This window comes from Micropterus salmoides, unplaced genomic scaffold (assembly GCF_014851395.1).
Source record: "Micropterus salmoides isolate LMB-PRFRI ecotype aquatic unplaced genomic scaffold, ASM1485139v1 Ms_hic_scaffold_15, whole genome shotgun sequence".
Taxonomy (NCBI): Eukaryota; Metazoa; Chordata; class Actinopteri; order Centrarchiformes; family Centrarchidae; genus Micropterus; species Micropterus salmoides.
This window is the reverse complement of record NW_024040596.1, coordinates 15,693,754-15,718,492: the sequence shown is the minus strand read 5'-3', so window position 1 is coordinate 15,718,492 and position 24,739 is coordinate 15,693,754. Positions and strand designations below refer to the sequence as shown.

Below are 24,739 nucleotides of genomic sequence, written 5' to 3'. Positions count from 1 at the left end.
ATGGCCATGACGTTATGAGTGTTGCTTTGATATTCTCATAGTCAGTACAGACGTACACACATACTGTACTACATATCCATATCTCCATCTGCTCAGGAGGTTGGAATCTATCACATCATATATACATTGCACTTGCACTAATTTCATTGCACAGGTTTTATGTACTGTATCAGTCACTATATACACAATTTAAAGTAAAGACCTAGTGGTATCTAATGGTGTTAATGTTTTTATATTCTAGGAATACATAAAAAAGATGAATATATAGAGAAATGTTCTTGCAGAACACTTGAAATAAAGTGTTTTGCAAGAACATTTCTCTTCCCAAAGACATGTTCAAAACTGACTCAAGAAAGCTGCTTTGTGAACAATCTCAAAAATGCACAAAGCAACTCAATGCTAGTACAAACTTACAAACTACATAGAAGGGAGTGTAATATTTACAGTTTTGTGATGCATACACAGACATTTCATCACAATTCGTTGATGATTTTGTTGACAAATTTAACATTTGTCCACCAACTGAAATAAAGAATGTAGAGAAGGATGCCAAGAAGGAATTATACAGAATGTACTGTGTGCTCAGACTCAGAAATAACTCCACACTGTTACAGAGTTCATATTCATTTCCTCTGATCTGAAGAAATAACAAGGTAAGCAGGTGTCTGGTGTTGTAAGGCCTAATTAAAAGACATCCAGTATTTTTCTTAGAATAATGGCTTGATATTTTCATTTATTTCAGTATATTTCAGCGCAAATAAGCAACTAGCAGACATTTACTCCTATGCCAGAACAGTTCTGTATCTGCAGATAATGTTATGACAAATTTACTGTAAATTAGCTAAATAAATGTTGAAATTTTAAAGTGGAGTATGTTTATTTAAATGTCACCCTTAAAAGCAGTGTGAAATGCAAAAGAAAAAATGATTATGTTGAGTTCATTTGGGGTCTTCCACACACACTTCACAAAAAGCTCTGTATCTACTGACATACAGAACCTTCTGCTTCCCCTCTGGGTGTACAGTATGTATGGCTAGCTCAGCATTTCAGCCACTGACTGCAGCAAGTCATTTCCACCCAGATGGTATGACTGTGTTATCCTCCACTATATGTTTAACTGTAGGAAGTGTGTAATGACTTTTAAAAAAGCACAGCATTGCTCAAAGACAGTGCTCTACTTTCTGAGCTTTTCTAGTCAGCACAAAATCTGACACTAAACGCTGGTACACAGAAGGAAAATAGGTCTTAAAACATTTGGAATGAACATCATTATCAGCAGATTACATAAAACTCTTTATCCAAATGGGGGGAAATTACACAAATTTGTTGTTTTTGCTGTTCAATAAAATAACAAAACAAAACAAGTAAAAAGAATCACTAGATCTAATCTACTTTAAAATTACGATCCCAATAATGTTTGCAAAAATTCTACCCCACAACAAACTTTCATAAAGATTGCTGAATACTTATATTTTTTATTTTTGTGAAGAAATTACGTTTTAACCAAAATAAAAGTATTTAGTTTGCTTTAAGTTCTATTATAGTTCATATTCACATTAATTTGGTCCTTCTGAACCAGGCTTAGCTGGCCTGGTGGAACTAGTTATTTGGCAGAGATGATAAGATCAGATAACAGTACAAGCGTGACTCTGAATACTGAAGTATATTGATCCTCATTTTAGCAGGTCATTATTTTACCCACACTGTACACCCCCTGGATGTAATACTGCTTGCATTACAAAATTAACGATCTAGTGTTGTGTTTACCATGTCCCTCAAGTTGAGCCTCCGGGTTTGTCAATTTGGAAAAATATAGTTTAGAGAAGACTGACATCTATAGGCCAAAAGATAAAATTGCTGCTTTTCTTGTCCCCCTTGCTGGTATCACGGGTGGCTATTTCCCATAAACACACAAGAACAGTTTTCCATATGAAATTTTTTCAACAGTATCAAATGGAATGAATGGGAGATGAAATGAGCCTGTCTCCGTTTTAAATAGGACATAAACATCAATTCTTCTTTGCCTCTTTTTAAATTTTTTTTTTTTTACCACTAGATGGGAGTGCTGCTCTCAACAATTAATTGTGCTGCAGGTTTACTGTGGATGTGTACTATGTATGTTCTTATAACCAAAATTAATAAAATACTCAAAAGCAAAAGACAATTTAAAAAGTGCATATCATGATTCCTGTTATTTTAAACTTTAAACTCGATATGAAAGGGAGGAAACCAGATTAACTTTGTTTTATTTGTAGTAAAAGAGCACTTTAATGACAATCTGTTTCACATTGGAGGATTTATTATAATTATTTTTTGTTCCTCTCAAAGCCTCAGTTTCCCATGAAAAACAATCTTTTTAGGAAAATACTTTTGATAACTGGCAGCGACTTTTCCAAGTAAGTACTATTTCAAGTAATTTAGGTCGACTGAGTGATGTAGCTACAGCTATTAATGTTGAAAGTGTCTCCTTGTTAACTGACAAGCCACAGTTTAGTTCAAGAGAAGATTTATGGAAAAGACCTTAAAATGTGACACCAAAGCCACACGGTGATGCAATTGCCAAGTAATATTAAATGGGGTGTAAATAATAAAACCAAACAGGGTTAAGGTCACATAAATGAAAGCATGGATTGCTGCAATCTCTCTGTTCTTATATCTGACTCACTCTGAAAGTGACATTTTCCTCAAAGGGAGCAATATGGTGACCTTTCCCTGTGGCACTTGATGCCACAGTCACAGTTGAGGAGATCTGTCAGCGTGACAGATCCGATAAATCTCGCCTGTTGTCTCAAGAAACCTGGAGAAACATAAAAGGACGGATCAATGAATTGGCAATAATGGCTTTGTGTGCGTGTGGGTGTTCTTCATAAGCACAAACGATAGCTAAATAATTTCATGACAAGTGATGGATAGGATAAATTTGTTACATTTGCCACTATTGGATGTGTTATTTCTTGTTTTATGCTCAATTGTGATTATATGCCAGCTGCTGAACACAAAAGTCACAACATTTTTAAATTACTAATTTAATTGTATTATTTATTTCTGTATTTTAAATTTCATTCAAAACACAGTCCTTTTTCCATGTTCTGATGTGTTCAGACAAATTCCATACCATTTTAAATCTACTGGAAACATCTTCCCAGAAGCCATTTGTTACAAAATGACTGACAAGAAGAAAAAATAGCCTACAGCTAGCCATAGGCCTACAACTGAGGCACAGGATATTTTATAACGTATAGCATAACCCAAAGAAGACAGAATGTCCCCATGTAAGTGGCACTGACAGAAAGTTGTTTTTTTTTTATCTTTATTGCAGAAGTAGACTGTTAAACATAAAATACCATAGCGAAATCGTCCTCCCTTCTCTGTCTCCCTCCCTCTCACCCTCCCTGACTGATCCTATCTGGGTTAGCATCCATCTCATTTGACCTTGAGCAGACCTTTGAGTCTGGGCTACTGTTTTGCTTCTTGTTACACAAGTCAAAGTCATCATAAATCTTTAAAAGTCTTCCATTATCATTATTTATTATAGCCTACTAATAGCTAAGCTACTCACAAATCTTTAGGTCACATTGACTATTTAATTATGCAAATTTTTGGGCAGACTGCACACTGTCTTTGTCAAATTTATTTTGATATACTTCGTTAATTAGATGTTTATATTTGTGCATGAAAGCGTGTTCTCATTAAACTAATCCAGAAAAACTCAAACTCAACAACAGTTTTATTGCTGTTACCTTGGTAACAAGCAAACCCTTGTCCTTTTAGCCTACTGGCATTCGTGTGGATCGTACCACGTTGTGGTCGTAGGGGGGATCTTAGGAGGTTTAAGTTTTATAATTACCTATTTTTGTGAAAATATGATTCGGTCAAATCAACTCAATTTATCTAATATTTTTATGTTTGCTATTTTTTTAATTTAAAACGTTCTATATTCAATGATCGATAGCCTTTAGCCGTCTCAGCGCACTCCAGGAACCCCTCTTATCACATTAAACTGACGATCGTACAGTTAGCTGTCAAAAGCTTGTTGCTTAAATCTGTGCAGTGCTATAAAGTAATGAAGGAATGAGGTCGGATGCATAGACGAAATAACACGCTATACTTTACGAACAGAGCAATAATTCAATGGGTTGTTGAGCGGACATTTCTGGAGCACTTGACATCCTGTTTTCGTTAGTTCAGTTGGACAGTCGTGTCGTCTGTTCTGGCTGGTGCGTGATCCTCTGGGAAGCGGTTCATCCGTGATGATGAGGTAAGCAGGTGCTCTCTTCGGCTAACAGTGCGGCTAACATAAGCTAATACATGTTAACGTTAGTGTTAATGTTCTTTATAATGTAGGTTACAGCTGCGTCTTTAGCTTGTTAGCTGACTATTTGTGATTAGCTAACGTTAGCTAAAGCAGCCTAGGATGAGAATGCAAATCAGAGACATAAACATGTTAGTTGCGTTTGAAGTGCCAAACTGTGCAAATAAGACAGTGTCAGACTGTGATTGTAGTGATGTTGTATTTTCTGCTGTTTGTTAGCTGCGTTTTGAAGTTGAGAAACATGACTGTACGTACTGTAACGTTGTATGGGCGGGTCATGTATTATCCGACAGGCGAAATGAACTCCCCCTTCAATGAAATATGGACTTCAACCCTTCATAGACTATCTAAACTATTTTCTAACAGCTTTAAACAGAGTTACAATCGCACAAGATACTTTAAACCTCCAATTAGCATCACCATATGGGTGTAACTACTGTAACAATACTGAATGCGACAGCATGTGTCAGAAATACACTGAAATAACGTTAAGCATTTACCTACTGTTGAAACTTGAAAATGTTTTTTTAGCAAGAATACTTCAGATGTCCTAAATCACTGTCGTGATTTACAACACAAAGTAAGCTGTGCTGTGTGATGTAAACACCAATGATAAAAATGTGTAATGATTTAAGTGGCATAGTTTTAAATTTAAGTGCTCTGCTAGTACTGCAATATAATTCTGTATTATAAACATTGTTATTACACCTGTGATCAATATTGAGTCTATGGTCTGTCCATCTTGGGAGATCTCAGGCTGAATTTCACATGAAATCCCTTTTTGAGTGAGACATTATATATCAGAAGCAGCATGCCAGGGACGTAAATGAATTATTTATGCTTTTTTTTTTTGGCATAACATTGAATTAACACTGAATTATTAGGGTTTTTTGCAATTTTTGTCATGATGGTGCTACACAAAGAATATTAACTTACTATATTCTGTATGGTGGGTAAGTAAAATTGCCTGAAAAATTACATTTAACACTTGTTTTGTTGCACACATTTTAGAAGTGAACTCATGGTGCAGTGAATATGATGGTACAGGACTATTTCTATATTAAGTATTAAGTAACCAAACCAAGTTCAAGACCTAGCTAATTAAGGTTTAATAAATTGTTATTACACAAAATTGCAATAGAAGACTGTTGGACTGTGACGTACCTGCAAATAATGCAAAAAGGAGCTTATGGCATTGGCCTACATTTACAGTAACTATACCGTTTTACTTGCAAGCCACTGTGTAAAGGTTTGTACAGTGTTAGTAGGTATATCATTTCTTAATTCTGTACTTGCCCATCATTGTAGTAATAAATTCTGGAGGCAAGATCAAGTATAATAAAATATAATTCATAGATAAAGGGTGAACTGCGGCCAGTGCCTTGCTCCAAGCTATGCAGCCAGCTTTCACACAGTGCATCAGCCTCTGGTTTTCTATTGGCCAATTTCTGACTGGGAGGGTCTTCCCAGAGGCTGGCTCTCAGGCAGGAAGGGGGTGGCTGGAAATGTTTCAGCCAGAGTTGGACAGACAGTCTGTTTTCACTGAGAAAATCTTTGGTCACTGAAACCGTGGGACAGAGAAGGGAGATAAAAGCTGTTATTGTGGTCATTACCTTACAAGTTAGGTACTCAAAAGTTGTATCTTTAACCTAGATTCGTCGTGGAGGGGAAGAAGTTCTTTAGTGCTGCATGAAGAGAGAGAGGTAGGTTTTTTTGCACCGTTTCCTGACTTGCGCCCAAAGGAATTTGCTGCAGTATGCGGTGGGATAGCATGCAGTAAAGCTGAGAGGCTGTTACAGATCTGGGTTAACAGGAGCAGAGTTTATTATGAATGTGTGCCTTTTTGTACATTTGTAGACCATGTTATTTCCAATTAGTGGAAAAATCTTTCCACTCTAATACAAATGTATTCAGCTCATGAGTTAACCTTTTCTGACTGCTCAGCAACTTCCTGTGTGTTTTACCACTTAGTGTACTGGTCTGAGTATCCTGTCCTGTGTGTGACACCCAACATGATGTGTGTTTAAGCTTTGTCTTTCTTTCCTTGCATTGTATATGTGGGCCAAAGCACATACACTGTATTTGACTGACTAGAAAATTTGAGTCACTGTATTTGAATGTAGCAATTTGGCACCAAGTGCTTGTGTCGCCCTACAGTATTAGCAGACAGAGAGTAACAGTGTAATGGAAAACAGGTTATAGAGAGCATAGAGAAAGCACAGAATTGATTACAGTGAAATCTGTGATTATTAAGATTAAATCTCGTTTTAATTGGCAGCCTGTTTTAGTCGATACTCATGTATGATAATCAGTAAAATCTTTTTCAAATGTAGCATAACACACATCTTATAATTCTATGGATTTGAGCTTCGGAAAAGTTCATATACTGTTATTGATAGATTGATTACGTGACACTAGCCAGCTACATAGCCCAGACTAGCAAAAAAACTGTGGCCCTGTGCTTGTCACATGCTTACATTGTTATTGAAGATGCATCAGCCAGAGAAATCAATTGTAAAATGTGAAGACATAATTACATGTACAACAGCCATCACAACTTTTATGAAGTTTTGAATGGTCTGTATGCGCTACTAACTAGCTAACATTAGAAACGTTAGGCTGGAAAAGCATAGATGTTTGCCTTGAGATGTGAGTGCAGACTCGGCAGAGGGCAGAAAAAACATGATGAGGAAATGGTTCAGTTTACCAACCAGGAAATATGACTTCCACCGTACATAAAATGTTTTATGGATCTCGTCATCTGATCAAAGCACTACATATTAATAAATGCTGTGGATGAGAAAAAAATATCTGGTGGAAGGTAAACTGACTTTGCATCTGTATGTTTAGGGTTTCTTTAATGAGAAATATGAGTTTATCAGGCTGTATGATCACTGCTCTGCTAATCCATGTAAGTATTTTGTGGAGTAGGTTAGCATTTCAATGTGTGATTCAGTATCAGCTGCTAATTCATGCTTAATAGGGGAGACACTTGGTTTGCTATCATATTTTTTTCATATACTACAAGGGTGGGGGGACTACGACACACAGTGGCCTCACTCATTGAATTAATCTGCCAGTTATTTTCTTTATTAAGCGATTCATTGCTTAGTCTACAAAATGTCCATCACAGATTTCCAGAGTCCAAGCTGACGTCTACACATGTTTCGTTTGGCGCAACCAACAGTCCAACACCCAGAGAGATTCTTGAAAAGAGTGAAAAGCTGGAACCAGAGAACCACTGGAGTTTTTTCTTTAAAAAATGACTTGAAATTATTAGGCTCTTTAGAATCTGACATGACTAAATATAACTGGACTAATTACAAAAGATCACATTTGTTATTGTTTGACCTAATCAGATTTCTGCTGTAAACTGCTAAAGAACAGATGACTCCAGAGAATGAGCGGTCTCTAGAGAGGAGAAGAAATTACATGAGATGCAGTGTATTCAAAAATAACTTATGGTAGCTCGAAATGTGCCAGCAATAGATGAATTGCACCGTAATGATAATGTTGTTTATTTGGATACAATTTCAGTAATATGCATGTTTTTTGTCTTTCAGATCACCAACAGAAAGTGCCTTTGAGAAGATATCCCCGACTTGAAGTTGGTCCGAGTACATTGCCGGTCTCGGCTTTCTTTGAGGCCAGACTCAAGCACCAACACGTGATACCTCATCTGCGAGTCCTTTGCCATCACTTTGCACAACATCAGCACCTAAAAAATTCTAAAATAGAGCCATAATATAAGAGGACAGAGAATAACGAACTGAGAATGTATGACTAAAGTGACAAATCTGCATTGAATTTTCCTCACTTGAATGTGAATGTTTATGGGTACCGTCATTTGTGGAAAATACAGTAGAACGTGTCACAGAAAAAAATAAACATTTGCAGTTGTTTCTTTTTGATAGGTTATTTTACAGCCAGATTGACAAGTTAGTTTATCTTCCTGCTCCAGCCGATGGAGGACTCACCAGGTTGTTTTAAAAGAGGACTTTTTAAATAGAGCCAACCTGCAGCTTTTGGTGTATGAGGCACTTGACTATTACGTAGACATTTTAAAAACTAAATTTATGATCACAACCTTTGGAGATGGCGTTGAACCTTTCTTCAGTAAGAGACACCAAATGGCTAACTCTGGAAGTCTGTCGGCAGTTTCAGCGAGGAAACTGTTCAAGAAGTGATGAAGAATGCAAATTTGCTCATCCACCTAAGAGCTGCCAAGTGGAAAATGGGAGAGTTATTGCCTGTTTTGACTCACTGAAGGTAAGAAATATTGCATACATGGTATTATGCTATTAACTTTAATAATCTCATAAAACAAATGTTTTGTTATGTCACTGAGTGAATGGCATCACTATTCTATTCTGCCAAATCAAACACATTTGTACATTGCTCTTTTCGAAAAGTTTTTTTTTAAATTTAAAAAAACTCTCATCACTTGTCTAATGTAGACTAACATATTTCTGGCAGCCAGTTGGATTATAACCAGTTATTTTCATGTTTGCTCATTTGCCCTGAATGAGACCAGGGCTACCTTAATCCACTCTCACACATTCACTATCACAACACAATACAGCTTTGCCCCCAGGATTATTCTCATGTTGAGTCATCGTCTTATCTCCTCACTGTAGGTCGTTTATAAACAGCTTGTCTGGACAGGGAGAGGGCCTCCTCTGAGCCCCAGTGAAGGGCCTGGGCTAAAGGCTTTCACACAAAGATTCAAGATTCAATACTTCATTGATTGCTGTAAAGCACTTTGTTACCTGTATCGAAAAGTGCTGTATAAATCAAGCTATTATTATTATTTCCAGTTCAACATAGTTGATAGGGATTTGGTTTGGTCAGCCCACACAAAACAAAACAAAAACAAGGCAGAACACCTCGCATACAGCGACCACCTTAGGACATAAGAGTAAATAAGTAAGTAATAATAACAAATAATTAAAATTAAAACAAGCATTCCCATGGGGATGCTATCACCAGCTATGATGTATACCACTGAAGAATAACAACACATTAATCATTTAGAAGTTGAGGGCTTGAACAGCCTTTGGGTAGGTGCTGTTGCAGAACCTGGCTGTCCTGGTTCAGGACCAGCAGTTGAGAAGAATATTGTGTCCCTTTTCTGTAGTCTAAAGGTGTGGATTTCATCAAGGAACAGTAGCTCCTGGCCCATGATTTTTGATGCAGTTGGCACCATTTTGTCCAGCCTTTTCCTGTCTTGTTCCCATAACCCTTTTGGTAACTTTTTTCAGCTGTCTTAAAAAGAAAGGTCTTTGCTGAGCTTTAGTCAGTACTGTTCTTGAGTGTTGACTTCCCCACTTTAAAGAAGAGGCAATTATTACACCCAAAAATTTGTAGTGCTCCACCTGTTGAGTTTCCTGGCTACCAAAGTACCTTATTCCTTTATCTAAAAACAACATTTAGTGATTCAAACAGTGCCGCCATTCGATAGTTTGTCCACCGTTAGAGTAGTGACCACTCTTGGTTGTAATTGTTAAAAAAAGGGAACCCTGTTAAAAATGTAAATATCTAGCCTAATTGTATCTTATTTAAGAATGCAGGCATTAAGTATTAGCATAGATTTGCAGCCTGTTGCAAGGATGGAAAGAAGAGGTCAGCTAGTAGATCTACAGCCATTGCAGTCATGTGACTATGTCAAAGCTCTTCATTCTGAATAGGCTTTTGTCTGATGTTTTGTTACCGACATGGCTACTGGTATAATGTCAACAGGTACTAACTCAGTAGCTGTTACTCAACCTTTATTTATTAAAAGACAAATAGCTAGCTAGCTGCCCAAATTTTGGCTTGTTCACTGGTGGCATTTAATTGGCATGTGATTTCAGGCTTGTGAACAAAAAGTACAGATCAGAACATTTGCTGTGTCCACCAATTCATTAACTACTGCTAACAGAGTTAACTTCATTATACCAAAGAATGTGCATATGCTTTGGTATTGTAACTAGAATTGCATGACTTCCATTAAAATAGCTGAGAGTCTTGTTGGCACGCAAATCTAACTTGAGCTGTTTCCTGTGGCTTGCTCTCGCGACTGTGTTATGCCTCTCAGACAGGAAAGCAAGTGAGCATACCCGTTCATCAATTCAGTCTACTGTTTCATACAGATCAGCAATAAACTTCTGTCTTTATAATTCTTTTGAGTCATGTATATCTTGGGAGTGGGGCAGGCAATGGCAACCAGCCCTCACAAATATGTCCTCTTAAAACTAGAAAGAATCTAAATACAGTCAAGACATAGTAGTCAATGGGCAACAGCTACCTTGTCTCTGGGTTTGACTTATAGCTCTGACACTTGTAATGTGTAAGGCATATTTCGTTTCATACTTTTAAGCAACTATAACTTAGAAAGATGTACAAAGTTGTATAACAATAAAACATTAAGCATTTCAGGGGGTACTTTCCACTGACGTTGTACAGACTAATGAAACACTGATGACAGTTAAACCTATATGGATTTTCACTGAAAATAATTAATATAAATCTCTTGGGAGCAATGCAAATGAGGGGAAATTAGTTAACTTGATTGAAGGATTTGAATATGTAGAGCAGAGGGAGCTCATCTCTCATTAGGCTAATAAAGATGCTTGATGGGCAGAAATTGTGTTGGTAGGCTCATTTTGAAGTCTTAAAGGAGATAGTAATACTCAAGCTTAATAACCAGGCTGCTGGAATTTAAAGCAAATCACCACTGGATTCCAATAGCTTGCAAGCTAAGGGATTTCTTACATTACCAGTCTTCTTTTTTAGCTGCAGTACAGTAAAACACTGAATGGATATTTGAATGATCTTCATCTAAATCATGTTTCGTACACAGGGTTCCTTAAAAAGTCTTAAAAGGTCTTAAATTGAAATCAGGGAAATTAAGGTCTTAAATTGTCTTAAATTTACTGAAAATTTGCTGTAGGTATTAAATTAGCCAATGGTGCTTTTAAGGCTGGTGGGGAAACTGTCATATTATCGTCAGTCGTGGCTGCAAGATTGGGAGACGCAAGTTAAAGTGGTTGGAGGAAGATCTGACCGTTCTGTCTAGTTCAAACAGCTGTAGCCTACATCACGTCCTCCTCTCATTTGCGCAGGTCCAAAAAATTATCTATAACTACAGTTAGAATAACTTTCTAAAGTGTGCCTTTCACCGTGATTTGTTTTTCTCCATGGATTATTTACCCCTCTTCAGCGGTGCGGCTGTGTATTTGCTCGGCCGGAAAGTGAAAGTGAAACTTAAGTTCGGTCCGGCATCGTTTTCTTGCTACGTTCGTTATAATGTGTAAGTTAGTCTTTTCTGTTATTTTAGCGGTTTAACGCAGCAGTGTATGAGTAAGGGCTGGGCCATATGGAAAAAAGTAGTAAAATATTATTTAATCATTATTTTTATTATTATAAGTTTAAAGTTTAAAGGTTTTTCTCCTGAAGAAACTAGATGGTTAATTGTGCTTTTAAACTTTTCTTTATGTTCAAAACATGACAAACACTTGATGCCAAAAAGCAGCCTGGTATCAAACAGTGGATCACTTCACAGAGCTGAGGTAGAACATTCAAAACAAAACCCTTTTCCTCAACAAAATAAATATCTTAATAGAATAGAAAGTGCTCATTTCTTTGTGATTCAAATGAATTAAATCAAATATTTATTGAACATTTGTATTTTTATTGAGGAAGATTGTATCACAATAATTAACATTATTGTTTTAATGCCCCCCTAGTTCACGTTCACAAACGGACACGATTAGATCACCAAAAACATGAGCAAGATCAATAATCTTTATGGTTTGAGTGCGTTTGTGCACAACACTGAATGGACACGCTGTCCAGGCAACTGTCTGTGCTGTCAGACTTTTTGATATTATTTGCAGAGGACTGCGACCAGTACATATTTCCACCCAAGAAGTTGTTGTATGTGGATAGATAACACATTTGCATTCGTCTCTTTTCTATCAAAGAAATTGTTTCAAAATTTATATTTGTTGAAGTCTTAAAAGGTCTTAAAAAGCATTAAATTTAACTTTTAAAATGGTGCAAGAACCCTGTTACAGTGCTGTCTATTGCATTTGTATTGGATGATTCTGCAGCACATCATCTACGTCCAAACAAATGCCAACGTGGGAAATGGCAGTAATGTAGCGAGAGGTGATGGGTAGTTGTGTAGGGAGGATGTCTGCATTTCATTTAGGCCAATAATTAAAGCCACTATGTTTGAAATTAAAACGGTTTTCTCCCAAGTTTTGAGGAAGAAAAATGTCATAATAAGGTACAGTGAGATCATTTTGAGGAATAAAAGGAGAAGGAAAGTTCTTAATCTTGAGTGCACTCTGTACGCTAGTATGTGGGGCTGGGCGATATGGCCAAAATTTTTATCACAATAAAAATATTCATATCATAATAATGTAATAAATGTCAAATAATTATTTTTTTCATGTTTAAAGGCTGATTTTTGCTTTTGGTTTGAAACACTTGCCAAACAGTGGATCACTTAACAAATCTGAGAAAGAACATTCAAAACAATTAAGATAAAATCTTTTTTCAAAAAATATGCTTTAGTAAAATTAAGTAAAATCTTTTTTTAGTCCCTTTTCTTCTACAAAGAAATATCTTAATAGAAGTGGTAATTCGTTCTTGATTCCGACGCAGCCTGCTGCTATATGATGGAAAACATAAAAGCCAACTTGGACGAAGGGGGTACGGTCGGTGCCGTGTTTCTGGACTTGCGAAAAGCCTTTGACACGGTAAACCACAGTGTCCTCCTGACTAAGCTCTCTATGTATAATCTGTCCATGGAGACATTGCATTGGATACAATCATATCTCTCAAATCTGATGGAATGTATGTAATGTGTGAGGGTAAAAAATGTATTGTCCTCTCTGAAGCCCACCACAACTGGGGTATTTACATCAATGATCTTCCAGCTGTGTGCAACGGCGTAGACATCTTCATGTACGCGGATGATGTTGTCATCTACGTAAATGGGAGGAATATGGAGCAAGTAGCCACTAAATTGTCCTCAGCCATGGACAAAATAACTAATTGGCTTAAATCTTCTTGTATAACACTAAATACTGAAAAAACAGTTGGAATGTATTTTGTTAAGTCCAATAAAGTTAAAGATATGCCTAACATTTACTTTAATGGACAAAAAATTTACATCGTGACAGAGATAAAATATCTAGGTGTCCATTTAGACCAAACCTTAAGTTTTAAAAAACATATTAAAATAATGACCAACTCTATTAAATATAATATCTCTATCTTTAGACATATTAGGAATAGTTTGACAACTGAAGCATCCTTTATGTGTTTTAATGCTATGATCTCTTCACATATCACTTACTGTTTGTCCTGTTGGTCTCAGGCCAACGAGACTACACTTAAATTATTATTGAGGAAAATTATATTGCGATAATTATCATTATTGCCCAGCCCTAACTTTATGACTTTTCTGTTTTCTCTGAATTACAGGGCAGATGCTCTAGAGAAAACTGCAAGTATCTTCATCCACCTTCACACTTAAAGACCCAATTAGAGATAAATGGGCGCAACAATCTCATCCAGCAGAAGACAGCAGCAGCCGTGCTTGCCCAACAGATGCAGCTCATGATCCCCGGACCCAGTCTGCAGTCTATGGTAAGGTCTTCATAGTTATTAGGGAGGCAATTCTTTTTGTGTTATGGTGCTTGCTTCCCTTGTAATATATAACCTCTTCTCTCATGGCCAACATTTTCTGTTACACAGGGACTTGGCACAAATACTGGTCTTGGTTATGGCTCATACATGACTCCCATGACCCATGGAATGAGCCTCGTCCAAACAGACAACCTTCCCAACACCCAGGTTCTTGTTCCTGGGAGCCCACCTGTCACGATCCAGAGCTCCTCTTCTTCTTCTTCTTCTCCCTCACAGAAGCTGCAGCGTACAGACAAATTAGAGGTATTAATGCAACACCACGCATGCTTTAACATGAGAAATGTCATCACTACTTGTGTTTTTTGGCATAATCTGGCTACATGCTGAAAGCTGTATTCCTCTCACTGTCTTTATAATTGCTCCTCTCAGGTGTGCCGTGAGTTTCTGCGGGGAAACTGTGCGAGAGGGGAGACAGATTGCCGCTTTGCTCACCCCAGTGACAGTCCAATGATTGACACCACTGATAACACTGTCACTGTTTGCATGGACTACATAAAGAGCCGCTGCTCCAGGGAGAAGTGCAAGTATTTTCACCCGCCTGCACACTTGCAGGCCAAAATCAAATCCAGTCAACAGCAAGTCAATCACACAGCCGTGGCAGCCCAAGCCGCAGCTGCAGCCATGGTAAGACAGAGCCTTATCCTCTGGTGCACTTGTGTTTGCCTTGACATCACTGAATGTGGAGCACTATATATATTCGTATACTATCATTTGTGATGGGACATTTAACGTAGTGGCATAGTATATTACCTGTTACCTATATTATTAAAGCAGAATATCAGCAATTAGGTTAATTGTTAAACACATTTTCCAAGAGCAGGGGTTTTCAGTCTGACACCGTGACATTATTTTATCCTATATTTGTTTATGTTCTGGCAAATTAGGCACCATTAAAATTCAGTTCAATTCAATTCAATTTTGTTTATAAAGCGCAAGTAATCTCAGGGCACTTTTCATATAGAGCAGAGCGCCAGAGTCTAGACCGTACTCTTTGTGATATTATTTACCAGACCCAACAATTCCCACCATGAGCAAGCACTTTGCGACAGTGACTAAGAAAACTCCCTTTTAACAAGCAGAAACCTCGAACAGAACCTAGACTCAAAATGGGTGGCCGATTGCCTCAACCGGTTTGGGGGGCAAAGACACCAACAGTAGCTTACAGATTTAAAATAATAGTAATGGAAGTGGTCGTGGTAACGATATTTATATAAATAGTAATAATAATTATAGCAATAATAATAATAATAATAATAAGAAGACTAGCTAATAATTGTAGCAGCGGTTGTTGGGCTGTATGGAATAAGATTTGTGCCAATTTAGTCAAACGAAACTCTTAAAAATAACAGAAAATAAGAATTTGAGAGAGAATTAAACTGAAACAAAAAATAATAATCTCAAAAGTAAAACATATAACATAAAACATATAAGTACAACGATTGCTAGCTAAGAAATGTTAGCCTGTTGTGAGTGTTAGCTTTTGTTAAAAAAAGCACAGTAATTTGCCTTCTCTTTGTACAACAATGTAACATTGTGAGACCTGTAGACCCGTACAGACCTACGATGCAGTCTGCATGGCTTAGTTTAACTTCTAATTTAAGAGAACAAAATGGCTAGTAGGCTACAACTCAGACAGCATATGATCAATTCTTACTTTATCAATCTTGTAGCAATCCATTTTCAACAAATTTCCAGTGTTTGGGTGTCAAAACAGCTTGCTACACTGAACAACGCCTGGGTAACTGAGCTGTCACTCAAACACTCACTAGCCAATGGGGATGCACCATTGAAAAATTAAAAACCTGCCCACAAGAGACGTTTGTGTCAGAACTGAAAACAAAAAGTCAGGCAGCTTCAGTTAGTTTTATTCTCTCTCAAAATCTTATTTTTTGTTTGATGTTTAAGAGGTTTTGTTTGACTAAATTGGCACAAATCTGATTCCATAGAGCAGGAAGAGGTAGTTTGAAATCATAGATCCAGACTCTACAGCTATGGAGGGAAGAGGTCGAGTTAGTAACATGCATTATGGGATAGGAATGCATACAGATGGGGAGGGAGTGGAGGAGAGAGGAGCTCAGTGCATCATGGGAAGTCTCCCAGCAGTCCAAGCCTGTAGCACTATATTACAAAGGGATGGTTCATGGCTCACCTAAGCCAACCGTAACTATAGGAAAGTCTTAAGCCTGTGCTTAACTGTGAAGATGGTGTCTGGCTCCTTAACCCAAACTGGCCTTGATTTTCCCAGTATAAAAGCATGCTGAATTAGCTATTAACACCTGTTTTCTATGTGCCCGTTATCATTGGATTGCTTTGATATGGATAAAAAAACTTAAAAATGTGATGATTCTCAGGCAAGGTCTGAGGTTATAAGGAGCATCTTTTTTTCTACGATTCCTAAGTGGATATATATTAGCGTTTATTCACAATGGACATTGAAAATAATAATGTCTTGGGTTATGACTCTGAGAAGGAGTGCCATGTATGTTGTAAATTGCGGACAAAATCACCAGGCCAAAGTACAATAACTTACTTCCTGCTGTTTTTAGAACAGCTTGCACCTGTCACTTTCACCTCATGCAGTATATTTGCATCACATCTCTCCCTTATAAACAGTTGTATTCTGTGCTGTACAGTATGAATCACTGTAATGGTTAACTGCCAAAGTCCACTGACTCCGGCTGCGCCGCGGTTGCCAGAGCTAATCGCGGCCTTTCTAGTTAATGCTTGTGAGTCCACCAGACGCGGCTCTCCGCTCTGCAGAGAATAGGTAGGCGGGCTATTTTTGACAGAAGCCGCGTCAAGCAGCACAGAGCAGATCAAACCGGGCAGGAAGTCAGACACAGAACGGCTCCCGATTGTAAAACGACAATAAACACGATTAAAATAGACACAAAGAAATCACTTAACTACGTAGACTACTTAATCATAGTAGAAGCACAAAAGCAAGCACTGATTACCAAATCAACTAAATGTAAACATGTCAGCAAAATCAGGCAGGCAAAATGCTCTTATTCTGAAATGCAGATATGCAGCCTACAGACGACAGAACGTAACACAAATGTGAAGAAGGTCGTGGAAGCACAATAAGGACAAATTAATAACAAGTCAATAATGTTGGGCAGGCTACGCACTCCGCTGCTGAAAAGCTTCTGGGATAATTCCTGTGGACTTTGACGCCGGCCTGAGGACGGATCACAGTTGTAGCGCAGCCGTAATGCGCCGTAGTCGGAGTCAGTGGACTTGCGGAGTAAGACTTGTGATAACTGCCTGCGTGAATTAGTGCCCAAAAGAGCAAAGTGTTTTTTTTCTTCACAGTTTTCCCCTTCATAATTTCTGCTGTTTCTTTTGCCAATTATTGCATCTAAAAAACGTTTCTTGGTTTGGTTTCAGCTTTAACATTAACTTACTTCACTTAAGTTACTTTAAATGTAATGCATTTTCAGCCTCTCACTTGCTTCAGTAAAATGTGCTTCCTTGCCCTCCATAGACCATCTATGTACCCTGTCATGTACATCATCTTACTTACTTACTTACATTTACATTATAATTTTTTTGCATGACATTTAGGCAACAGCAATCATGTTTTGTTGTGTACAGTACGAGTACCAGTTGCCATTCCACCAAAACCCCTTATTGTGAATGTAGTAAATGGAGCTCCACATTCGGTGCTTTATGACATTGGATGGTTATTTCAGCTGTTTATTTGTGATGTTTCCTTTGGCTAGCTCTCACAAAACCAAGGCATCTTTAAACAATAAACATGTGCAGGGCTTGATTTGCATTGCATTGTTATTCTATAATGTGCATAGTTGCACTGATTGCATCATAGTAATGTTTTTATTACAATTAACTTTGATCAAGTTTTGTTACCATAGTGATCAATATAAAATTTAAATAGTATAACAAATTGTGCCGTATCATTGTAAATCTGTGTAAAGCTATTGATTAAGTGTACATGTTAACCTACTAATTAAAGAATCTTTAGTTAGTGTGTCCTTTAATCTGTTGTTTTGGTTACTGTGCATGCATATTGTGTTTTATGTGGTATACTACATTCAGATTATTTTGTTTTGTTTTCCCCTTCTCACCTATCCACAATGCTGTCCCCCATGATGCACCTCTGCTTGCTGTTACCTGTATGTTAATACGCTTGAATCCCATTGGCCCACTACCATCATGTGCTCGCTGCCTGCTATTAAAAGACTCAGTCGACTGCCAAAGCAATGAAGCGATCCCTCGAGGCAACTGTAGACCTGGTATTTTCACCTTTTGCTTTGGTTGTAGCTATTAATTGTACTTTAATAACTTTTAATTTTCTCATATAGTCTTTGTGTACACAGTGCTTAATTTGAGAGATATTTAAACATATTTTGGTTGTTACATTATTCCATTCCTATTTGTATCCTAAAACCATGCTTGATTTTTCCACTATGTGATAACTGTCACCTTTATTGTGTAGTCGTGTTTGCTGTTTTTTCACCTTTTTCTTTTTTTTTAAACAATGTATACTAAAAATTAAGTGTGTAAATTGTAGTTGAACAGAGAGACAGGAAATTTGGGAAATTTTGGTGTGTCATGTCTCCTCTTGTTACTTTTCAGGGCTTTCCCCACAGTCTCCTACAACCCCTACCAAAGAGACCAGCTTATGAGAAGAGCAGCTGGGCCAACTCTCTCCTCAGCCCCAGTTTTTTGCACTACCATCAGGCTCTGGCCAACTCACAGCTGCAGCAGCCCACTGCGGCATTTTATCCTGCAGGTGAGCATCTAAACTTGGATTGAAAGCTAAATAGGCACTTCATACACTTTTCCATTTGATGTCATGTCTGTCTTAATTTTTTTTTCTGGGGGTGGATACTGCTCAAAAAATATCAAACACACTTAATGTCGTCCCTTCACTTCAGAACTTGGCAGAGGTTTTTCATGTTCTTACTACATAGCAGTGTTGGCCATATTGATACAGTCTCTCTTTCCATTTGATAATCACACAGGTTCTGTCTTGTGCATGACTCCGGCTAACAGCATCGGTAGGTCCCTTCCTTGTTTTGTATAAACTATGTCTCATAATCAATGGAGAACACAGGTGAAACTTTCATATTAATCTGGTTTACTTGTAATTTTAGCATAGGAAAGCATCATTCAGGAAACCTTAGTAAAAAACACATAATTAAAAATTATCAGAGCTGAGTTTTTTTTTCTGTAAATATTTTTGTTAGTGTGTCTGTTATATGTACACTTATCTAACATAATATATTGATAATCATTTTTTAAAACATATAAAGACAATATAAAATTTTAAGCATTTTGTTTGTAGAATTGCACCATGGCTCAGCATCCCCGATATTCACTTCAGTGATTTTTCATAATTTCTCTTAAATGTTATTAATATTACTCCTCAGGTATCTTATTAAACCACTTTGATCATGTCTGGTGGCATTAGTGTACATGAACTTTCTTTTTGGATATCAAATTATGGACAGATTTCCTAATTTTATCTCTTTATCAACCCTCCTTTTATGTTCTCCCCTGCTGTCTCGCTTTGCTGTGTGATCACATGCCATCTGCTGGTCTAACCCAATGATGGCTTGCTGCTAATGTCATTTTGTATTTGCCTGGCAAGAGAGAGAAAAGCATTGCTATGGTTACCATAATGCTCCACCTCCCTTTTCATTGCTTTCATGGTTCCCTTCCTGAAAAAGTCCCCATGATGTACAGTGCTACGCCTGCTACTGTCTCTGCAGCAACTACTCCCGCCACAAGTGTCCCCTACGCAGCAACAGCACCAGCCAATCAGGTTTGCTCCTTTTTAAAGCTTTCTTTCATAAATCCTTGAGCTCTGGATGAGTGCTTCATCTTTAAATCAGGGAGTTGCTTCATCAGCATAGCATTGTCCTGCTTGCATTGCCTTTAATTCAGCTTCATCTACCTGTAGACCTTCAGTAGAACTAGGCTGCATCTCACCCCTTTCCCTCATGACAGACATCCTTTCTGTCTTCCACCTGCAAACAGTATATATGCATATATTCTTTGTTGCATGTTTTTTGCTTTGTTCGATGTCAGTGTCTCATTACTGAATATGTATTTCAATTTCAAAATGTTCTTTGAAGTGAGGAGCAAATACTTAAAACACAATTGTATCTTAGGTACTTGTCATATTGGTTATATTAATTAGTTTATATTTGCATTCATTGTGTTATTATCATCTGGGAAAATACGCTATCCTGATCAGGGTTTTGATATATTTCAGGAGTGTGTGTGCGTATGTGCTACATTTGAGATTTGTATCATTTATATTTTGATAATCTCAGTTGCCCTTATTAAAACATGTGATGCTTTTGATTGGTGGGATTGTAGAGAAGTCAATGTAAAATATTTGGTCATCCAAACAATCTTCTTTACTATGTTCATTTTCTTCCTTTCTTAGATCAAACAATTACTCTACACTGTAAGTGTAGTGTCATGCACTTAAACAAAACTTTATATTTAAAGTCTGCCTACCCACTGTTGGGTCCATCTTTACACTTAACATGTTGTTCAGCTGAGCGTTACGCATCATTTTACTTTATATTGCAGTGTTGTTATACAATACTGTTTATATTAGGTAGAATTTTGGGAAACTGTAAAAAACGATGCATAATACACTTGAATTTGATGTACCAACCTTGAAAACCATGTCATAAATTGTGAAAAGGGTTTTGGCGAGTGGGTTTAAGTTAAACACCTAAGGGGAGTTTAAGGGGTTTGTTTCATTTCATTTTATATCCATCATAATGATTGTTCTTGATGAGCACATGATGATCTCTGACATGTAACAAAAAATACATTTGGACCAAGTATATTTCCATTGCATGCAACCAATAAGAGACTGTCTTTTGTCCCTGAAACAGATCATCCTCAAGTAACCACCAGAAACAGACGTCAGTGCCGTGTTGCTGCTGTTAAAGACCCCAAACATCTGCTCTGTAAATACTCTGTTAACTCCACACACAACTTACAACAGACTGCATGCTGATAACATCACTGATGAAAAAGTTGTACACATCACTTTGATCCCCCATAATAAGCTCAATTACTAGGATTATACTGTGTTTGATACGTGTCACAGAAGATTATTGTATGTACGCGCCTTTGCACCTGCATTAACATGCATCCTCAGTAACGTGCAAATAACATGCTGGTTCCTGTTTCCTAAACCAGTTCTTATAAGATCAGAGGTGCATTTAGCCTCTTAAAGAGCTGAAAAGCAATGTGTCTCCAGTTCACAACTTCGACACGAATTCAACCAGTAAACACATGGAAATCAAACAAAATAGGCAATGCAGATATGAGTCTGTTTTTCACTGGCAATTTAGATTTTTGTAAATATTATAAGAGAAAGAGATGAGGATGCCAGATCTCATCTGAAGTCAGTTTCCTATATTGGAGACTGTTAAAATTATATCATCATAATATTGAGCATAAAATACTTTTTTTCTTTCTTGAATATGTTATGTAAACTAAGAGAAAACCTTTTCATGTTAACAATTGTCTACCTAGTGCCAGATTTAATTGTTTTAAACAATCTAGTAAAACACACTTATATTAACTTTAAACTCCACATTGTAAAAATTATGGAAGTTCCTTTAAAATGTTCTGAGGGTAGTCCATCTGTATTGTTTACCCTATCATTCCTAGAGAATAGGATCAGTGCTCCACCTCCTGGTGTGCCTTTGCATTGCATATACAGTATGTTTGCTGAGAGAAAATACTGTAGAACACAATTGCTGCAAAGACTTTTTTCTTCAAGGCAGTAACGCAACAATGATTCAAACTGTTAAAATATCCCCTCTTCATTATAAAAAAAATCGATTGGACTACCGGTCACGGTGATGGTTGACGGGCTAGTTTCCCAAAGATGGTCAGATGGTTATTCACTATCTTAAGTAGGACTAATGACTGGGTAAGTAACCACATTAAACCGCTCAGCAGAAAATGTTACAACATTTTACTGGGAACATTCAGGGAAGAGTGTAACAAAACAAGATGTGGCTTGTTAATGTGGCAGGGCTCCGTACTTCTGCTCAACAGGTTACTTTGGTTTCTAAAAACTTGTTCCCTGCTGATGACTCGCTCCGCAATATTACAATATTAACAACAATACAAACCAGTCTAACATATCTTTGTGAAAATGGCCCCTGGTTCCACTTTAAGATAACCAGATAACCATGTTTTTAAGAAGAGCCTCCACAGCCATGAAGGTTAAAGTTCAAACTGTGTGGAATTACTACTGCACATATTCAAACTAAAGTAATCCTGTAAGGGTTGAGTTGAGTAGTGTGTGAAATGGTAGTCTTAATGTTACAGTCAGTTGTCAGTACTGTACTATTTGAATGTTACAAGTGCCTAAAGAATTGTGCAGATGAGGATATCCACGCAAATTTAAAAAGGCTTTGTGCAAAAAATCACTCAGTTAAATCTACTCAAGTGACTGACATGTGGAAAGAAATGATTTGCAATGCTATGCCAGTGCTTTAGTATGTTGTGTGCACCTGTTTAGATTTAGCCTTACAATTAATTTTCACTGATGCTAAAATGTGTTTGTAGGCCTACATAATGTATAATTTCTTTCTCTCTTAAGATGATTACGTAGTGTATGACAGTGTTTCCTAATTAGTTGTATGCACAGTTAAAATACCTTTATGTAGTAAAGTACAATTTAAGGAGATAGGCTTTTGGGTGATGTTTAAATGTGTATGGTTGATACCACATTATGAAATTACCCATCTTTGTTTGGATCTTACAGCAGACAGAGTGGGTATTGTGTCTGGTTCAGTGAGTTACAAAACTGATGTTAAAAACAGTTTTCACTCATGTGTGTTATGTTCCCTTAAACATCTTTTCCCCTGCATTTTAGTTCCCTGTTTTGCAAACAGTAAGTGCAAATATCAGCCTTTCCTTTATTGTTTCCCATGTCTTTTCAAGTGACTGCTGTAAGGTTTATAATGAAAACTTCTATCTACAATTTTTTTTTGATTTTCCAAGAGAAATTGCATTTGTTCCCATTATTGAATATGTTCACGTTATTTCTATTATAGGTTTTACACATTATTGGATGGAATATAAGGAGTTTAATTGCATATTTTACTAGTTTAAGATTAGAAAAGAACACCTTTAAAAATGTATTCTCTTATACTTTATGATGAATGTAATTTATTAAACTGGCTTTAGCTCTGCAGGAGGTTCCTCAAAGGGCCTTGATCTGTTTTATTAGCCTATGAAAAGCCTGTCTTGTGTCCAGGGATCGAATGTTGGAGCAAAGAGAAGCTTAAAACATTTCATCCTTGTCACTGCCTTGTCACCTGTAACAAGCGTTTGAATAAGCAAGGAAATAGGATTGCTTTTTACGTACAAAAGTACATTGTACAGGCCACATTTTATGGAAAAAATACGTTTCAGAATAGTGTAATAATAGTTTGTCATTGTTTTAATGTGTTTTGCTGAGGCAATCCGAATTTGCAGTGATTAAAAACTTTATTTTTGTAGGTGATGGATTTGTTTTCCCCACTCACAATAACACATTAGATTGTGCTGTCAGATATTTCACTTTATTATGCCATGGTAAAACACTGTAAGTGATCCAGTGCATAGGGATATATTTTGAAATGTGAATTTTGTGTTTTATATGGTTTCCACTGCATGTTGACATCCTGCAGCGAAAATGTAATCCTCCCTCAGCAAATCTAGCCTCGGTCGGGAGTTGATGGTTCAGTGGTTGTTTAAACCTTAATTTTTATTTTCAGAATACAAACACTTTCAAATTTTAGGTTGTTATAAGATGTATATATATATATATATACACACACACACACACACACACACACACAGGTGCTGGTCATATAATTAGAATATCATCAAAAAGTTGATTTATTTCAGTAATTCCATTCAAAAAAGTGAAAAGTGAAACTTGTATAATGTATACAGTCATTCCACACAGACTGACATATTTCAAGTGTTCATTCCTTTTAATTTTGATGATTATAACTGACAACTAATGAAAACCTCAAAATCAGTATCTTAGAAAATTAGAATATTGTGAAAAGGACACCTGGTGCCACACTGTAATCAGCTAATTAACTCAAAACACCTGCAAAGGCCTTTAAATGGTCTCTCAGTCTAGTTCTGTAGGCTACACAATCATGGGGAAGACTGGTGACTTGACAGCTGTCCAAAAGATGACCATCTTGCACAAGGAGGGCAAGACACAAAAGGTCATTGCTAAAGAGGCTGGCTGTTCACAGTCCAAGCACATTAATAGAGAGGCGAAGGGAAGGAAAAGATGTGGTAGAAAAAAGTGTACAAGCAATAGGGATAACCGCAGCCTGGAGAGGATTGTGAAACAAATCCCATTCAAAAATGTGGAAGAGATTCACAAAGAGTGGACTGCAACTGGAGTCAGTGCTTCAAGAACCACCACACACAGACGTATGCAAGACATGGGTTTCAGCTGTCGCATTCCTTGTGTCAAGCCACTCTTGAACAAGACACAGCGTCAGAAGCGTCTCGCCTGGGCTAAAGACAAAAAGGACTGGACTGCTGCTGAGTGGTCCAAAATGTTCTCTGATGAAAGTACATTTTGCATTTCCTTTGGAAATCAAGGTCCCAGAGTCTGGAGGAAGAGAGGAGAGGCACAGAATCCACGTTGCTTGAAGTCCAGTGTAAAGTTTCCACAGTCAGTGTTGTTTTTTGCCA

At 37.2% G+C, this 24,739-nt stretch overlaps 1 protein-coding gene across 3 annotated transcripts; it reads left to right on the top strand.

Moving 5' to 3' along the window:
• The first annotated feature begins 5,714 nt into the window (after positions 1-5,714).
• LOC119904138 (muscleblind-like protein 2a) lies at positions 5,715-23,532 on the top strand. Of its 3 annotated transcripts, none has more exons than XM_038720582.1 (9): positions 5,720-6,015; positions 7,876-8,581; positions 13,790-13,954; positions 14,063-14,257; positions 14,384-14,638; positions 18,614-18,770; positions 19,003-19,038; positions 19,711-19,805; positions 20,899-23,532. In XM_038720582.1, exons 2-9 carry the CDS (start codon positions 8,408-8,410, stop codon positions 20,911-20,913), a joined length of 1,092 nt encoding a protein of 363 aa, XP_038576510.1. In that variant the 5' UTR covers positions 5,720-6,015; positions 7,876-8,407; the 3' UTR covers positions 20,914-23,532. The 3 variants fall into 3 exon arrangements, with proteins under 3 accessions (XP_038576509.1, XP_038576510.1, XP_038576508.1); XM_038720580.1 differs by lacking the exon at positions 19,711-19,805 and adding an exon at positions 18,217-18,270 and having other exon boundaries at positions 5,747-6,015; XM_038720581.1 differs by lacking the exon at positions 19,711-19,805 and having other exon boundaries at positions 5,715-6,015.
• The last annotated feature ends 1,207 nt before the right edge of the window (positions 23,533-24,739 follow it).

Excerpts from the sequence above, each read along its gene's own strand:
- LOC119904138 (XM_038720580.1), top strand. The coding sequence starts at position 8,408 with ATGGCGTTGAACCTTTCTTCAGTAAGAGACACCAAATGGCTAACTCTG. Across the intron at positions 8,582-13,789 it reads CCTGTTTTGACTCACTGAAG|GGCAGATGCTCTAGAGAAAA; the intron begins GTAAGAAATATT and ends TCTGAATTACAG. Across the intron at positions 13,955-14,062 it reads GACCCAGTCTGCAGTCTATG|GGACTTGGCACAAATACTGG; the intron begins GTAAGGTCTTCA and ends TCTGTTACACAG.